Source organism: Nomascus leucogenys, chromosome 12, assembly GCF_006542625.1.
Source record: "Nomascus leucogenys isolate Asia chromosome 12, Asia_NLE_v1, whole genome shotgun sequence".
NCBI classification, from domain to species: Eukaryota; Metazoa; Chordata; class Mammalia; order Primates; family Hylobatidae; genus Nomascus; species Nomascus leucogenys.
Genome location: NC_044392.1, coordinates 66,889,648 through 66,908,663, shown reverse-complemented (window position 1 = coordinate 66,908,663; position 19,016 = coordinate 66,889,648). Strand labels below are relative to the sequence as shown.

The 19,016-nt window shown below is 45.5% G+C and overlaps 2 protein-coding genes across 10 annotated transcripts in view; one reads left to right on the top strand and one right to left on the bottom strand.

Annotated features, from left to right (window-relative positions):
* Positions 1 to 17,414, bottom strand: part of WDR47 (WD repeat domain 47) — a 76,754-nt gene extending 59,340 nt beyond the window's left edge. For 4 of the 9 annotated variants that reach the window (XM_030824928.1, XM_030824929.1, XM_030824931.1 and 1 more), the window contains exon 1: positions 17,038 to 17,414. The gene's annotated coding sequence lies outside the window, so the exon portion shown is untranslated. The remainder of the gene's footprint in view (positions 1 to 17,037) is intronic. The other 5 variants (XM_003267884.3, XM_003267883.3, XM_012500472.2 and 2 more) reach the window with 2 other exon arrangements.
* LOC100606329 (40S ribosomal protein S27-like) lies at positions 3,587 to 3,913 on the top strand. The gene has a single exon (XM_012500476.2). The coding sequence runs from the start codon at positions 3,659 to 3,661 to the stop codon at positions 3,911 to 3,913; it is 255 nt and encodes an 84-aa protein (XP_012355930.1). The 5' UTR covers positions 3,587 to 3,658.
* Positions 17,415 to 19,016: the final 1,602 nt, after the last annotated feature.

The window sequence follows — 19,016 nt, the reverse complement described above, 5'->3', positions numbered from 1 at the left end:
TTAATAAAGCCTAAAAGAACTACATTCTTACAAATACATATTTTATACTGACAGTTGAAGGTAACAGAAAATATATCCTAATTAACTTAAAATTGGTTCAAGTTTTTTTTAAAAAAAACTAATTAAAAAAAGACAAGTTTTAATTCTATACCTTGAAATTCCCAGTAGAATAATATATTTTAATCACCCAACCCAGAATTTTTTTTTTAAGACAAGAGTCTCGCTCTGTTGCCCAGGCTGGAGTGCAGTGGCAATCTCAGCTTGCTGCAATCTCCGCCTCCCAGGTTTAAGCAATTCTCTTGCCTCAGCCTCCTGGGTAGCTGGGATTACAGGCATGCACTTGCACACCCGGCTAATTCTTTGTATTTTTAGTAGAGATGGTGTTTCGCCATGTTTGCCAGGCTGGTCTCAAACTCCTGACCTCAGGCGATCTGCCCACCTCGGCCTCCCAAAGTGCTGGGATTACAGGCATGAGCCACCGCGCCTGGCCCAAAATTTTAATTCTTATAAGCTTCACTGTTACTGAATATAGTATAAATATAGGCATAGGCACATGCTTGATGACTGTATCTTAGAATTATTCTCTTCTAACTCCCTTGTATTACTGAAACATTTATACAAGCTCCCAAAATCCTACCTCTATAAGTGATATATACTGCATACTTTTTTTTTTTTTTCCCAGATGGAGTCTTGCTCTGTCACCCAGGCTAGAGTGCAGTGGCACAATCTCGGTTTACTGCAACCTCTGCCTCCCGCGTTCAAGTGATTCTCCTTCCTCAGCCTCCCAAGTAGCTGGCATCACAGGTGCCTGCCACCACGCCCGGCTAATTTTTGTATTTTTAGTAGAGATGGGGTTTCACCATCTTGGCAAGGCTGGTCTTGAACTCCTGACCTCGTGATCCACCCGCCTCAGCCTCCCAAAATGCTGGGATTACAGGCATAAGCCACCACGCCCAGCTATATACATATTTTAAACATCTATTTCCTGTAATCCCAGCTACTTTGGAAGGCTGAGGTGGGCAACACAGTGAGACCTTATCTCAAATAAATAAATAAATAACTATTCACCACAAAGTTAGAACTTTTCTCTAATTCAGAGAAATAGAATTCAACAATAATTACTTCTTCCCCTCTCCTCTGGGGGAGCTATAAATCTGTAAAAGATTTTAACAAGTTTAGGAACCACTAAAATTATCTTATAAAATGTGATGCACACATAATCATAATATGTGTTCAATAAATAAATATTAGCTGAATTAACTTGAGATGTAAAAAGTCAATGAAGAAATGTCTCTACAAAAGTATAGAACAGATGACTATGGTTTTGTTTTTTTGTTTGTTTGTTCTAGACAGGGTCTTATTCTGAGGCCCAGGCAGGAGTGCAGTGGCTCAATCATGGCTCACTGCAGCCTTGGCCTTCTGGGCTCCAGCAATCCTCCTACCTCAGCCTCCCAAGTAGCTGGGACCACAGGCATGTGCCACTGGGCCCAGCTAATTTTTTTGTTTGTTTGTTTTTGTTTTTTTGTAGAGATTGGGTTTCGCCATGTTGCCCAGGCTTAGTCTGACAGCTTGAACTCCTGAGCTCAAGCAAGCCACCCGTCTCAACTGCCAAAGTGCTGGGATTACAGTCATGAGCCATCATGCCTGGCCCAGAGGACTTTGTTTTTAACTGTTTTCAAAAACTCACTGAAAAGGATGGAGCTGTGACTGAAGCAATCCAGCTATTTAGCCTGAGCACGTGCCAATACGCCCAGCTAATTTTTTGTATCTTTAGTAGAGATGGGGTTTCACCATATTGGCCAAGATGGTCTCGACCTCCTGATCTCATGATCCGCCCGCCTCAGCCTCCCAAAGTGCTGGGGGATTACAACAGGCATGAGCCACCGCGCCTGGCCTTAATTAACTTTTTTTAAAAAACATTTTTGAGGTTAATTTTAATTAATTTAATATGTATTTAATAATACATATATAATTTACCATCTTCACCATTTTTATGTGTACAGTTCAATGGTAATAAATAAATCTATATTCCATCCTTGCCTTCCCTCTTTCCCTTCTGGCCTCTGGTTAAAATCACAAAAATGTAATTGTGAATTTTCCTTTAAAAAGTAAATTTTACTTATATCCAATATCCAGAGTAGGTAAAGAAATAAGAGTGTTCTCATGCACACGTATGTTTATTGCGGCACTACTCACAATACCAAAGACTTGGAACCAACCCAAATGTCCAACAACGATGGACTGGATTAAGAAAATGTGGCACATATACACCATGGAATACTATGCAGCCATAAAAAAATGATGAGTTCATGTCCTTTGTAGGGACATGGATGAAACTGGAAACCATCATTCTCAGCAAACTATCGCAAGGACAAAAAACCAAACACCACATGTTCTCACTCATAGGTGGGAATTGAACAATGAGAACACATGGACACAGGAAGGGGAACATCATACTCTGGGGACTGTTGTGGGGTGGGGGGAGGGGGGGATAGCATTAGGAGATATACCTAATGCTAAATGACGAGTTAATGGGTGCAGCACACCAACATGGCACATGTATACATATGTAATAAACCTGCACATTGTGCACATGTACCCTAAAACTTAAAGTATAATAATAATACAATTTTAAAAAAAAGAAATAAGAGTGTTCTTTAAAAATAAGTATGTCTGGAAACCAGCTAGAAGGTATTTAGTATTTTAGTCCTTAGATGAAATTAACATACACTGAAATTAATTCCAGATGGGGTCTCTATGTGGACTCCTATTGATTACTATCTTAGCAAAACAAGATTAGAAGGATGTATTAAAGGGTTAGAAATAAAATTATTTTTAGAAATCTAAGATTAAAGGTAAAATGTTAATAATACATAAGAAACCACCAAGCGCGGTGGCTCATGGCTGTAATCCCAACACTTTGGGAGGCCGAAGCAGGTGGATCACGAGGTCAGGAGTTCAAGACCAGCCTGGCCAAGACGGTGAAACCCCATCTCTACTAAAAATACAAACAAATTGGCCAGGCGCAGTGGCTCATGCCTATAATCCCAGCACTTTGGGAGGCTGAGGCTGGTGGATAACCTGAGGTCAGGAGTTCGAAACCAGCCTGGCCAACATGATAAAACCCTGTCTCTACTGAAAATACAAAAATTAGCCGGGCGTGGTGGTGCATGTCTGTGGTCCCAGCTCCTCAGGAAGCTAAGGCAGGAGAAATCACTTGATTCTCACTTGAACCTGGGAGGCAGAGGTTGCAGTGAACCAAGGTTGCGCCACTGTACTCCAGCCTGGGTGACAGAGCAAGACTCTGTCTCAAAATAAATAAAATTTTTAAAAAATTACCCAGGCGTGGTGGCAGGCACCTCTAATCCCAGCTACTCAAGAACCTGAGGCAGAGAATTGCTTGAACCCGGGAGGTGGAGGCTGCAGTGAGCCGAGATCACACCACTGCACTCCGGCCTGGGCAATAGAGAAAGACTCCGTCCAAAAAAAAAAGAAAGAAAATATTCTAGTAATAAAAATATATTGACTGTGTATTTCCATACAAAGATATGGAAAAACTTCTGAAAAAATATCACTGGTAGCTTTCTAACCAAATATAAGTAGATATGATTTAATTAAATGTCCCTTTCCGGCAGTGACGACCTACCCACACGAGAACATGCCTCTAGCAAAAGATCTCCTTCATCCCTCCCCAGAAGAGGAGAAGAAGAAACACAAGAAGAAACGCCTGGTGCAGAGCCCCAATTCCTTCTTCATGGATGTGAAATGCTCAGGATGCTATAAAATCACCATGGTCTTTAGCCATGCACAAATGGTAGTTTTGTGTGTTGGCTGCTCCACTGTCCTCTGCAAGCCTACAGGAGGAAAAGCAAGGCTTACAGAAGGATGTTCCTTCAGGAGGACGCAGCACTAAAAGCACTCTGAATCAAGATGAGTGGGAAACCATCTCAATAAACACATTTTGGATTAAAATAAAAAAAAGTAAAATTAAAATTAAATGTTCATTTGCAATGCGGTTACTTAAACACACATTATGAAGGAAGAAAAACACAACAGGCCAAGAATTATTATAAATATAAGGTTAAGAGAACTAGGGCACAGTCATTATAAACCTTATAGTCATGACAAAAGTGCTTAAGAAAGGCTCCATTAATCTGCAATTCCATCTCACACAGTAAAAACTGCTCTCTTTAATCTTCCAAATATTACAGAGTGCCTAACATGGAACAATAGTGCTTTACAACAGAAGTTCACAAGCAAAAATGCAGACAAGAAGATGAAGTGTCATGAAGCTTTTCAATAAAATATCGAACTGCAACACAGGACTACTGCATCTTTTCCCTTTTTTTTTTTAAAAAAAAAAAGGAGAAAAAAACTGCTAGCTGTTTTTAATAACATGGCATTCAAAAAACTTTATGTTGCTGCCAGGTCATTTAATTTTAAATGTCCAGACCTGCAGGAATATATACGTGATCTTGCAAGTCACTAACCTCTATGGGCCTCAATGTCTTCATTCATAAAGTAAGGGAATTAGTTTGTCTAATTTCTATGATTTCCCTTCAAGTTTTATAATTTGCTTTAACTTACATTTCAATATCAGAAAGTACATATTCTTGGGAAACATCAAGAATATATAGAAAATATCAAGTCTGGGATAATCAGAAGCCTGTAATTAATAAAGTCTGTTTACGTCTGGGAAGTGAGGAGCGCCTCTGCCCGCCCCCCGCTGGGTGAGGAGCCCTCTGCCCCCCCCCGTCGGGAAGTGAGGGCCCCCCCGCCCCCGTCGGGTGGGAGCGCCTCGCCCCCCCCCGTCGGGGGGAGCGCCTCTGCCCGCCCCCCTCTGGTGGGAGCGCCCCCCGCCACCCCGTGAGGAGCGCCCTGCCCGGCCCCCCGTCCGGAGTGAGGAGCGCCTCCCCCGCCCCGTCAATCGCCTCCCCCCCCCCCGGAAGTGAGGAGCGCCTCGCCCCCCCTCGGAAGAAGTGAGGAGCGCCTCTGCCCGGCCGCCCCATCCGGGAAGAAGTGAGGAGCGCCTCTGCCCGGCCGCCCGTCGGGAAGTGAGGAGCGCCTCTGCCCGGCCGCCCCCGGAAGTACGTCTGGGGAAGAAGTGAGGAGCGTCTCTGCCTGGCCGCCCCGTCTGGGAGTGAGGAGCGCCTCTGCCCGGCCGCCCCGTGTCTGGGAAGAAGTGAGGAGCGCCTCTGCCCGGCCGCCCCGTGTCTGGGAAGAAGTGAGGAGCGCCTCTGCCCGGCCGCTCCGTCTGGGAGGTGTACAATGGAGGCCAGAAGCAATGTGGGGGCTGGACGTGGTGGCTCACGCCTGTGGTCCCGGCACTCTGGGGGGCGAGGCGGGTTGATCACTTCAGGCTAGGAGTTCGAGACCAGTCTGGCCAACTTGGCGAAACATGAAAAATACAACAGACAAACCAACCAACCAACTCAGTGACAACAAAAGTCTACCTGGAGTCATACTCTAATTTTTCTATTTTCCTCCTTTTGATCCTTTATCCACTTTCTTTTTTCTTTCTTCTCTCTTCTTTGTCAAATAGAGATGAGTTATTATCATGATCACATAAAGTCTCTCTACTTATTTTAACTCCACCCCATTTCTATTCCGACTTCCATGTGTACTTCTATATGTTTGATACGCATTTTTTTTTGTATTTTTAGAATGTTATTTTTTGTGTGCAAAAAAAAAAAAAAAAAAAAAAAAAAAAAAATAAAGTCTGTTTAATAAGAAGAAACAAAATAGATGCATTAGATCACTTAAGCAAACAAACAAAAGCTCTTCTAACCAAAGCTCTGTCATGTCTGCTAATCACCTAACATTTGTAACACGGGTGCAGCACGTGTCCCTGCTTACTGTTGACAGCTGTTCTCAATTTATCAATTACTTTAACTTACCTTCTGGAACTGTGAATGATTTTTGGCCAGAAGAAATAAATTATGTTTAAAGCAGGTGCAACTTTATATAACTATAAAAAGAAAATAAACTAATATAAACTGTATGTTGTATATATGCATAAAATATCTCTGGAAAAAAATATAAGAAATTGGTGATACTGGTTGTATCCTAGAAGAAAACTAGATAATTAAAGAACAGAAATGGAATCTGTACAACAAAGCAGCCCTGTAGCATGAGTTTACCTATATAACAAACCTGTACATCTACGCTGAACCTAAAATAAAAGTTTAAAAAAAAAAGAATAGGAATGGGAAGATCACTATATACCCTTTTGAATTTTGTACCATGGACAAATACTACCTATTCATAAAATTAAAAATAATAAAACATAAATAACAAATTTACATTTGCCCACTACTAGAAGGAATTAGTAAACTAATGCATATAATGAAGTAATAACATTTCAAAGGAATTTGTATTTCTTCCCCATAACCCAAGACCTCTTCTCAGATCTGATTTAAATATCATTTCAATCTTTCTTTCTTTTTTTTCCTTTTTTTTTTTTTTTTTTTAAGACAGGGTCTTGCTGTCTATCCCAGCTAAAGTGCAGTGGCATGATTTTAGCTCACTGCAGCCTTGACCTCCTGAGCTCAAGAGATCCTCCCGCCTCAGCCTTCCCAGTAATTGGGACTACAGGCATGCACCACCATACCTGGCTAGTTTTTGTGTTTTTTGTACAGACAGGATTTCACCATGTTGCTCAGGCTGGTCTCCCACTCCTGGGCTCAAGACATCTGCCAGCCTCAGCCTCCCAAAGTGCTGAGATTGCAGGCATGAGCAACTGCACCTGGCCTCAATCTTTCTTTATGAGACTAAGGACTAAGGTATGTGTGTTCTTTCCACATTCAAACCCAGAAATTTTTAAACAAGTATGTTTAAAATTACTGAAGTACTAAAAATTCACATGATAAAAACGATCTTCTGGCCAGGCGCAGTGGCTCACATCTGTAATCCAGCACTTTGGGAGGCCGAGGCAGGTGGATCACGAGGTCAGATCGAGACCATCCTAGCTAACACGGTGAAACCCCGTCTCTACTAAAAATACAAAAGATTAGCCGGGCATGGTGATGGGCGCCTGTAGTCCCAGCTACTCAGGAGGCTGAGGCAGGAGAATGGCATGAACCCAGGAGGTGGAGCTTGCAGTGAGCCGAGATCGCACCACTGCATTCCAGCCTGGGCAACAGAGCGAGACTCTGTCTCAAAAAAAAAAAAAAGATTTTCTTACTCAAGCTGCTCAATTAAGTCATGTAATGCAGAAAAGGTAAAGAAAAAAACAATTGTCAACTTTTACACTAAAAATGTAAAATGTAGACCAGGCATGGTGGCTCACACCTGTAATCCCAGCACTTTGGGAGGCCAGGTGGGCGGATCACTTGAGGTCAGGAGTTCAAGACCAGCCTGGCCAACGGGAGGCCAGATGGGCAGATCACTTGAGGTCAGGAGTTCAAGACCAGCCTGGCCAATGGGGCAAAACCCTGTCTCTACTAAAAATACAAAAATTAACCAGACGTGGTGGCATGTGCCTATAATCCCAGCTATTCAGGAGGCTGAGGCAGGAATATTGCCTGAACCTGGGAGGCAGAGGTTGCAGTGAGCTGAGATCGCACCACTGCACTCCAGCCTGGGTGACAGAATGAGACTCTGTCCAAAAAAAACTATAAAATGTAAATCTTCCATTCAACAGAAACTTGCCACAAACAATTATGTTAAAAGACAAGGCACAGAGTAGGACTAAGTAAAACACACATAAAGAGTTAAATGGGGCTGGGCGCAGTGGCTCACGCCTGTAATCCCAGCACTTTGGGAGGCCAAGGCAGGTGGATCATGAGGTCAGGAGTTCAATACCAGCCTGCCCAAGATGGTGAAACCCCGCCTCTACTAAAAATACAAAAATTAGCTGGGCACAGTGGCAGGCACCTGTAATCCCCGGTACTCGGGAGGCTGAGGCAGGAGAATCGCTTGAACCCAGGGGGGCAGAGGTGGCAGTGAGTCGAGATCGCGCCACTGCACTCCAGCCTGGGCGACAGAGTGAGACCCTGCCTCAAAAAGAAAAAAAAAAAAAAAAAACAGCTAAATGGTTATTATCTAGAGCATATAAATAGCACCTTCAAATCAATACCCTCAAAATTCCAGACGAAAAATAAGCAAACAACATAGACAATTCACAAAAGAAATACGAATACCAATATATTTGTGAAAAGATGCTCAACCTCAATAATAGTTTTATAACAAGGTACCAACATGCTCACTTCCACACACAGTAAAATGAGTTACCCATTTATGGCCTACCAGTTTTGAAAAAGAAAAAAGAAGACCCAATAATATCTAGTTTTGGCAAGAGTGTGGGCAAATGCCTTCATATACTGTTGTTAAGAATGTAAACTGGGTAGGCCGGGCGCGGTGGCTCAAGCCTGTAATCCCAGCACTCTGGGAGGCCGAGGCGGGTGGATCACGAGGTCAGGAGATCGAGACCATCCTGGCTAACACGGTGAAACCCCGTCTCTACTAAAAAATACAAAAAAAAATTAGCCGGGCGTGTTGGCGGGCGCCTGTGGTCCCAGCTACTCGGGAGGCTGAGGCAGGAGAATGGCGTGAACCCAGGAGGTGGAGGTTGCGGTGAGCCGAGATCGCGCCACCGCACTCCAGCCTGGGGGACAGAGAAAGACTCCGTCTCAAAAAAAAAAAAAAAAAAAAAAAAAAGAATGTAAACTGGGGCCGGGCACGGTGGCTCACGCCTGTAATCCCAGCACTTTGGGAGGCCGAGGTGGGCGGATCACTAGGTCAGGAGATCGAGACCATCCTGGCTAACACAGGTGAAACCCCGTCTCTACTAAAAATACAAAAAAAAATTAGCCGGGCATGGTGGCGGGCGCCTGTAGTCCCAGCTACTCAGGAGGCTGAGACAGGAGAATGGCGTGAACTCGGGAGGCGGAGCTTGCAGTGAGCCGAGATTGCGCCACTGCACTCCAGCCTGGGCGACAGAGTGAGGCTCCATCTCAAAAAAAAAAAAGAATGTAAACTGGGGACCAGATGTGGTGGCTCACGCCTGTAATCCCGGCACTTTGGGAGGCCAAGGCGGGCAGATCACAAGGTCAGGCGATGGAGACCATTCTGGCAAACATGGTGAAACCCTGTCTCTACTAAAAACACAAAAATTAGCTGGGCGTGATGGCACATGCCTGTAATCCCAGCTACTCAGGAGGCTGAGGCAGGAGAATTGCTTGAACCAGGGAGTTGGAGGTTGCAGTTAGCCGAGATCCGCGCCACTGCACTCCAGCCTGGCAACAGAGTGAGACTCTGTCAAAAAAATAGAAATAAAAGAAGAATGTAAACTGGGACAGACTTTTTGAGAGAATCTGACAGCATGAAATTTTTACCTACAAAAATGTTGGTGAAGCATGATGGCTCATGCCTGTAATCCCAGCATTTTTGGAGGCCGAAGTGGGTGGATCACCTGAGGTCAGGAGTTTGAGACCAGCCTGACCACCATTGTGAAACCCCATCTCTACTAAAAATACAAAATTAGCCAGGCGTCGTGGCACATGCCTGGAATCCCAGCTACTTGGAAGGCTGAGGCAGTAGAATCACTTGAACCCGGGAGGCAGAGGTTGCAGTGAGCTGGGATCACGCCATTGCCCTCTGTCCTAGGCAACAAAAGTGAAACTCTATCTGAAATAAATAAACTTAAATGTAGACTACCCAATTCCAATTCTTATAGAAATCTAGCCTGCAAAAATACTTGCAAATAAAAAATGTTCCCTGAAAATTTATTTGTAATAGAGAAAAATTCGAAATAAACTGAACTGTCCTTAATAGCAGAATTGGTAAATAAATTATGGTAAATTCATACTATAAAACAGGGGTCCCCAACCCCCAGGCCACAGACCAGTACTGATCCATGGCCTGTTAGGAACCGGGCTGCACAGCAGGAGATGAGCTGCAGACAAGGGAGCATTACTGCCTGAGCTCCCGCTCCTGTTAGATCAGCAGTGGCATTAGATTCTCATAGGAGCACAGACCCTACATACGAGGGATCTAAACCGCAGTCTCCTTATGTGAATCTAATGCCTGTTGATCTGAGGTGGAATGGTTTCCACCTCACCCCCGGTCTGTGGAAAAATTTTCTTCTAGGAAGCGAGTAAACCAACCAGTCCCTGGAGCCAAAAAGGCTGAGGACTGCTGCTATAGAATACTAACACAGTGACGTATATCTATACATCCTAAAAAGGAAAAGTGCATCACAGAGTAGTATAGCTATCAATAAATATTTGTTGAATGAATGAATATAAACAGGCCCATTTATTTAAAAGGAGAGAGGCATAATATCTCTGTGTCTAAATAAATATACAAAGGTCTGAGACCAGGAACAGCGGCTCATGCCTATAATCCCAGCACTTTGGGAGGCTGAGATCGGAGGATAGCTTGAGCTCAGGAGTTCAAGGCAACATGGCAAAACCCTGTCTCTCCAAAAAAAAAAAAAAAAAAAAAAAAAAAAAAAAAAAAATTTGCCAGGCGTGGTGGTGCACGCCTGAGGTCCCAGCTACTCAGGAGGCTGAGGTGGGAGAATTGTTTGAGTCTGGGTGGTTGAGGCTGCAATGAGCCAACATTGCACTACTGCACTCCAGCCTGGGCGAAAGAGTAAGACCCTGTCTCAGAAAAAAAAAAAAAAAAAAAAAAAAAAAACCCACACACACAAAAAGAAAGGTCTGGAATGATGCATGCCAAATTGTTCAGTGTGATTATCTCTGAAGAAAGGAATGGGATTGGGGTGGAGGGCAGGGATCTAGGAGAAGAAAAGGGTTGAAGGAGACTTTTTTATTTTCTACTCTTTGCAGTTTATCTGAAGAGTTAACAACCAATATATATTCATGCATTACTTGTATGTTAATACATGCATTTCTTATATGAATACAATTAAAAAAAAATTTTTTTTTGGGACGGATTCTTACTCTGTTGCCCAGGCTGGAGTGCAGTGGTGCAATCTTGGCTCACTGCAATCTCTGCCTCCTGGGCTCTAGTGATTCTCCTGCCTTGGCCTCCGGAGTAGCTGGGATTACAGGCGCCCGCCACCACACCCAGCTATTTTGTATTTTTAGTAGAGACGAGGTTTCACCATGTTGGCCAGGCTAGTCTCGAACTCCCGACCTCAGGTGATCCGCCCACCTCGGCCTCCCAAAATGCTGGGATTACAGGCATGAGCCACTGTGCCCAGCCAATTTTTAATTTTGTATCTTCTTTTTTTTTTTAAGAGAAGGAGTCTTACTATGTTGCCCAGACTACAGTGTAGTTGCTATTGCCAGGCCTGTTCATAGCACACTACAGCTTCAAACTCCCGTGCTCAAGCAATTCTTCTGCCTCAGCCTCTTGAGTAGCTAAGACTATAGACATATGCCAACTCGCCTGGCTCAATTTTTAATTTTAAAGCAAAAAAGAACTATGAAAATGAAAAATATATACATATTAAAGGATTAGATCTCAAAGGTTCTAATCCATATCAAGGTACCAACTAAAGTACAATCCCCAAAACAGGATTAACTGCTTTGTTTACAATGCAAAAACTACTGGGTACTATTTTAGGATCTTACATTCATTGTTTAATTGATCCTTACAAAAACCATTCTTCACCAGAAGGTAGCTTCTAGATCCCCTCCCACTCCTGTCATCCTCCTCTGAATATTTGTTAATCCCCCTCTTAAAGAACCCAAAATAGGCCAGGCGAGGTGGCTCACGCCTGTAATCCCAGCACCACAGGAGCCTGAGGCAGGTGGATCACGAAGTCAGGAGATCCAGACCATCCTGGCCAACATGGTGAAATCCCATCTCTACTAAAAATACAAAAAATTAGTCAGGCGCGGTGGCGGGTGCCTGTAGTCCCAGCTACTCAGGAGGCCGAGGAAGGAGAATGGCATGAACACGGGGGCGGAGCTTGCAGTAAGCCGAGATCACGCCACTGCACTACAGCCTGGGGCGACAGAGTGAGACTCCATCTCAAAAAACTAAATAAATAAATAATAAAGCACAACACTCCAGGTGTGGTCTGATCAAGAACTATACACAGTGAAACTAACACGTCCCATCATCTAGGCTCTTTACAATGAATACACCTAAAATTTCTTTATATCATCATCTATTTGTGAAATGCTGTTTTTGCACTTTCCGGAATTTCATTTCCAAAGCTTTTCTTAAAGTTTCAAAGAAAACCACCAGGTGCGGTGGCTCACGCCTGTAACTCCAGCACTTTGGGAGGCCGAGGCAGGCGGATCACCTGAGGTTGGGGGTTTAAGACCAGCCTGACCAACATGGAGAAACCCCGTCTCTACTAAAAATACAAAATGAGCCAGGCGTGGTGGCACATGCCTGTAATCCCAGCTACTAGAGAGGCTGAGGCAGGAGAATCACTTGAACCTGGGAGGCAGAGGTTGCGGTGAGCCGAGATCACGCCATTGCACTCCAGCCTGGGCAACAAGAGCAAAACTCCGTCTAAAAAAAAAAAAAACAAAAAACAAAACAAGGCTGGGCGCGTGGGCACGCTTGTAATCCCAGCACTTTGGGAGGCCGAGGCGGGTGGATCACAAGGTCAGGAGATGGAGACCACGGTGAAACCCTGTCTCTACTAAAAATATAAAAAATTAGCTGGGCATGGTGGCGGGCACCTGTAGTCCCAGCTACTCGGAGAAGCTGAGGCAGGAGAATGGCGTGAACCTGGGAGGCGGAGCTTGCAATGAGCTAAGATCGCGCCACTGCACTCCAGCCTGGGGGACAGGGCGAGACTCCGTCTTAAAAAAAAAAAAAAAAACCAACCCAATTATATTTCCCAGCTTTCAAAATACAATGTACAAAAAAATTGTTTTTAATGAACATGAAGGTTCTAATTTTAGCTCAGGTCTATAAAATTTTTTCAAAAGATTTTATAAAAGGTTTCATTTTCTTTTTCAACACATCAACAAGAGTCACAAAACATGGTACTTAGCCATAGGAAAAAAACATTATTTGAGTTACATATGTCAAGCGTACTACATAACTAGTAATTATAAGTAGTAGAAAACTTTTATGTCTTTTTGCATGTAGTACTATTTTTTTCTTTCTTTCTTTTTTTATTTTTGAGACTGGGTCTCACTGTCTCCCAGGCTGGTAGAGCCTTGTCCACCTAGGCTCAAGTGATTCTCTCACCTCAGCCTCCCCAGTAGCTGGAACCACAGGTGTGCGCCACCACACTCGGATAGTAGTTTTTTTTTTTAATTGTTTGTAGACATGAGGTCTCACTATGTTGCCCAGGCTGGTCTCAAACGTGTGGGCTCAAGCAATCCTCCCACCTCATCCTCCCAAAATGCTCGGATTACAGGTATGAGCCACCTCGCCCAGCCCAGTACTATTTCTCTGTTAAAATAGGATGTTGACTTGTAAAATGAGAACAAGCTCCTAGCAGAGTGGCAAGTATGCAACTGGTGCTCAATAAATGTAAATTTCTTCCCTTCAGAGCTCCTAGCCTTGGTAAGGACAACATGTCAAAAGGACTGCTAATGAATTGCTGCAGGAGAGCTACTGTGCTGTGAAGCATAAAAATTTACTTTGGAATAAGCTTACTTATTTTTGAAAATATTTCAGTAATTTAAAAATATCGAGCCAGGTGAGGTGGCTCATGCCTGTAATCTCAGCACTTTGGGAAGCCAAGGCGGGCAGGTCACTTGAGCCCAGGAGTTCAACACCAGCCTGGGCAACATGGCAAAACCCTATCTCTACAAAAAATACAAAAATTAGCCGGGTGTGGTGGCAAGCACCTGTAGTCCTAGCTACTCGGGAGGCTGAGCTAGGAGGATCACTTGAGCCCAGGAGTTTGAGGCTGCAGTGGGCTATCATCACGCCACTGTACTGCAGCCTGAATGATAAAGTGAGACCCTGTCTCAAAAAATAAATAAATAGGCCAGGTGCAGTGGCTCACGCCTGTAATCCCAACACTTTGGGAGGCCGAACTGGGTGGATCACTTGAGGTCAGGCATAGACCAGCCTGGCCAACATGGTGAAACCCTGTCTCTACTAAAAATACAAAAATTAGTCAAGTGTGGAGGTATGTGCACCTGCAATCCCAGCTACTTGGGAGGCTGAGGCAAGAGAATCACTTGAACTTGGGAGGCAGAGGTTGCGGTGAGCCGAGATCACGCCACTGCACTCCAGCCTAGGCAACAAAGAGAGAACCCATCTCAAATAATAACAATAATAATAAATAAATAAATATTGGAAAGTTCATTGAGATCAATCATGTTAAACATACCATATAAAGAAACTCCTACTTGTGATAATACTCATCTGAAGCCATTTAAACAGGAGACATTCAGGTGGGTAATGAGTGATGAGTATTTACTATGTATTAACAACATGCTACAAACTGGGATACAATGATCGAGCTATTACAGTGAACAAGACTATAGAACACAAAAGAAAGGTTTTAAGGGAGTGTGTGGTATAAATCCTTTTTTTTTTTTTTTTTGAGGCAGAGTCTCGCTTTGTCGCCCAGGCTGGAGTGCAGTGGCATGCATGATCTTGGCTCACTGCAACCTCCGCCTCCTGTGTTCAAGGGATTCTCCTACCTCAGCCTCCCAAATAGCGGAGATTACAAGCACACGCTACCATGCCCAGTTAATTTTTCTATTTTTGATAAAGACAGGGTTTCACCATGTTGCCCAGGCTGGTCTCAAACTCCTGACCTCAGGTGATCCGCCCGCTTCAGCCTCCCAAAGTGCTGGGATTACAGGCACAAGCCACCACGCCCAGCCAGTATAAACCCTTTTTTAAGGATATCTTTTCACTTGAAAAGAAACAAACTCAACATAGAGAAAAATTAGTTGAAATACGCAAGCTTAGGCTATTCGGTGTAATAGTCTCAAAACTGAAGTATCCTCAGGTGTGGGCCAGCATTGGATTTGGAGTCTGAAGACCTGGGTTCAAGTCTTCTGTTCAAAAATAATATACAGCATCAGGCACAGTGGCTCACGCTTGTAATCCCAACACATTGCGAGCCCACGGCGAGTGGATCACCTGAGGCTAGGAGTTCGAGACCAGCCTTGCCAACATGGTGAAACCCCGTCTCTACTAAAAATACAAAAATTAGCCGGGCGTGGTGGCGGGCACCTGTAATCCCAGCTACTTGAGAGGCTGAGGCAGGAGAATCTCTTGAACCCAGGAGGCGGAGGCTGCAGTGAGCCGAGATCGTGCCACTGAACTCCAGCCTGGATGACAGAGTGAGACTCCGTCTCAAAAAAAAAAAAAAAAAGGTAATCAACAGATGCCTTCCAAAGTGCTTTCAACTCAGAGCCCATTCTCAGACTAAAACAATAGCAAGCATTATCACCATTTTACAGAATGAGAAATCAGTCAATGTTAGGCTTAGCAGCTCTTACAAGAATGCAATCAGTAGCAAACGAAAGCTTAAATACAGGTAATCTGATTTTTCAGCTTACTGATCTACTAAGGAAAACTTCACATCTTTTCATAACTAAAGCGTTTCTGAAACTGCAGCATACATTAAGCATTTCACATGCCGTCCATTAAATAACTAATAAACTCTATTTCACAAACAGGAAAAGACGTTGAACACCATTATGTAAGTAGTAACATAGGATAGTACCCCTGTTCTCTTATGACACATTCTTAACAGTACTGGTTTTTAAGACGAGGGAGAAAAGAGCCAGGAAGTGGACCAGTGGGAGATAAACACACGTTAAAATCCCGTCCAAAAACAAAAAAAATTTACATCTTCATAATGGCATCCAAATTCAAGTGTTTGGGTTTTGGCTTTTTTACCTAACAATATACTGTTGTGACTTGACTTTTCCATTACCGTGTAATAATGTTTCTTTCCTATTGGAAGCAATCTCTCCTAATCTCCCAAACCTAAGGTAGAATTATTCATTTCATCTTCTTCCTAAATGAGACCTCGAAAATATGCCATATAAAGGAAAATGGCTCTTAGGCGTTTCTCCTTAGTAAAATGCCAATGCAACATATGCCAACACTGGAGACAAAAAAATTCTACTTGAATTTACTGTGAAAAAAGATTTATAGCATTTTTTAAACCTACATGTTCATTTCTGTGCCATTAACTTTTTGAGGCATTCTACAGAGTCTCCAACAAAGAGAGAAATAAGTATTAGGATCACAGCCTACGAATCTGGGTGGAACAAAGACTTCTCCTTTCATTATGCAGAGAAAACCAAGTTGCCAAAAAAAAAAAAAAAAAAAAAAAACGGTCCCCTCAGATACCATGCACGGTTACTAACTGCACGTCTGGGTACAGAGAAGGAAAAATCATCTGGTCAAAAGCCCAAATGCCTCCCCGGCCTACCCTCGCCCCCCGCCCCCGCTCCCTTTGCCCATGGCCTCGCCCCAGAGCTAGAGTTCCAATATTTTTCTCCCCAATAAAGGGAAGCGGTTTAACCCTTTGAGTTCCACAACCTTGCGTTCTTCTACGCAGGCGCCCCTCCAGCGCAATCCCAGTTCTAAATCGAGTCGCTGCCCCTTTCCGCGACCACACCCAGACCCCCAAAGGCCTGCTCCCATCGACCATTGATGTAAGAAAGGCCAAACCCGGCCCCAGCGGGGCTCCCAGCCCCGCCGCTCCCTCTCCTCCTCCGGGCCAAGGCGTGCCCAGAAAGGGACGCGAGCGCGCCCCTCAGTTCTCGCACGGGCTCGACCAAGGGGCGACGAAGGAAGAATCGGCGCAGCAGCAAGATGGGCACGAACCTCGCGCTCACTTGCTGGCCAGTGCCAGGGCGAGGGGCGTCGCTCTGCCCCCAGAATCCAACTGGTAGTGTGGGAAAGGTGTGGTCCAGGACTGGTGACCTCGAACCGGGGCCCAGCAGTTCGCAGGTCCTCATCCCGCGATGCTGGGGCCTCACCCACGACCCCAGCCCCCTCCCAGTCGGCACCCAAGCCCACTAAAGACCCCTCTCCGGGGCCGCAAACACAGCCCTCGGGGCCGCCCGGTCGGAGCCGTGTCAGGTGGTGACAGGAGGCGACGGGTGACCATGGCAACCCGAGGTGTGCAGCGGACCGATCCAGCCTCCGCCTCCGGGACTCACTCACCTGAGGGCTCCAGGGCAAGCCCGGAGGAGCGGCGGAGGAGAACGCGGCTGGGAGGCCGGCGGCCAGGGCCCCGAAGCGGCCGGCTCCGGGCTGCGGCAGGAGCACGAGAGCGGCGGTCTGGGTTTGGCGTCGGTCCTCCCTCCTGCCGCCCGCGCGTCAATCCATCAATTCGTCAATCCGTCCTTCTCACGTCCGCCCCTCCCGGCCCAGCGACTCCTCAGCTCAGCCTCTTGCAGACTGCAGTTGTCAAGTGCCGGGGAGCCGAGCTCTACCCGCGAGCGGCAGCCAATCGCCGCGCTTCCCCGAGGCGCCTCAGGACCCCGCCGCGCGGGGCGGCCAGGCAGGTGCCTGAGCCGAAGGGCTAGCCGGCGGGGCGGGGCGGGGCGGGGAGGGGCGGGGCGGACCAAAGCCTGGGCGGGGCGGGCGGGGCGGGCGGGGGTCGCGCTTGGAGGGACCTGCTAGGGGCCCGGGGGACTAGCATGACGGGCGCGGCAATAGCGTGAGACTGGTGGCAGGGACGTAGACCCGTAGCTGGCCGGTGACCCCATGTCCCAAAATAGCACGAACAGGGTTGTCACCTCCAAATGGAGAAGACTCTGCGCGTTAGGATTGACTCTTCATACTCCTCCCCGATAATTAATAAAGGTTAATGAAATTAATGTTGCCTTCTACCCTTCTCTCGCTGCTTTCGTAGGTCCCACTTCGTCCCAGAAAACTTCAGTAGTTTGTTTGTCCCCTTCCTGGTTTCTTATTTTGCAAAGCTGATCTGCCTTGAAAGCATTTTTCAGTTACTTAACATTTAACATGTTCAGGTTTGTCTACCCCTGTTGGTTGTAAGCCCCGTATTCCACAATTATACGTGATGCTCAACCGAGCTGAATTAAGAATCCAGGAAGTATAACCATAAGGAAGAATACAATTACACAAACCTGTAAGAATATCATCCTCGGCCAGGCGCGGTGGCTCACGCCTGCAATCCCAGCACTTTAGGAGGCCAAGGCGGGCTGATCACCTGAGGTCAGGAGTTTGAGACCAGCTTGGCCAACATGGTGAAACCCCGTCTCTACTAAACATACAAAAATTAGCCGGGTGTGGTGGCAAGCCTCCTGTAATCACAGCTACTTGGTAGGCTGAGGCAGGAGAATCGTTTGAACCTGGGAGACGGAGGTTGCAGTGAGCCGAGATCATGCCACTGCACTCCGGCCTGGGTGACAGAGCGACAGACTCCGTCTCACAAAAAAAAAGAACATCATCCTCACAGAGGCGAAAGTCCAGAGTGAGCTGGACCTCCCGAAAGGGGAAAATGGGGTAACAGTCTGGTAAAGAGAATAAACATCAAAAATATTTCTGACACTCCCATGCTTATTGCAGTACTATTCACGATAGCCAAAATACGGAATCAACCTATGTCAATCAACAGACAAATGGATAAAGAAAATGTGGTACATATACACAATGCAATCTTTTTGGGTTTTTTTTGTTGTTGTTGTTGTTTTTTTGAGATGGAGTCTTGCTCTGTCGCCCAGGCTGGAGTGCAGTGGCACCATCTCGGCTCACTGAAAGCTCCGCCTCCCGGGTTCACGCCATTCTCCTGCCTCAGGCTCCCGAGTAGTTGGGACTACAGGCGCCCGCCACCACGCCTGGCTAATTTTTTTTTTTTTTGCATTTTTATTAGAGACGGGGTTTCACTGTGTTAGCCAGGATGGTCTTGATCTCCTGACCTCGTGATCCACCCGCCTGGGCCTCCCAAAGTGCTGGGATTACAGGCGTGAGCCACGACGCCTGGCCACACAATACAATCTTATTCACCCATAAAAAAAGAATGAAATGCTGTCATTTGCAGCAACATGGATGGGACGGGAGGACATTATGTTAAGTGAAACAAGCCAAGCACAAAAAGACAAATATTGCATGTTCTCACACATATGTAGGAACTAAAAGAATTGATCTCATGGAGGTAGTGAATAGAATGGTGGTTA

Coding starts and splice junctions, on each gene's coding strand:
- LOC100606329 (XM_012500476.2), top strand. CDS start 3,659: ATGCCTCTAGCAAAAGATCTCCTTCATCCCTCCCCAGAAGAGGAGAAG.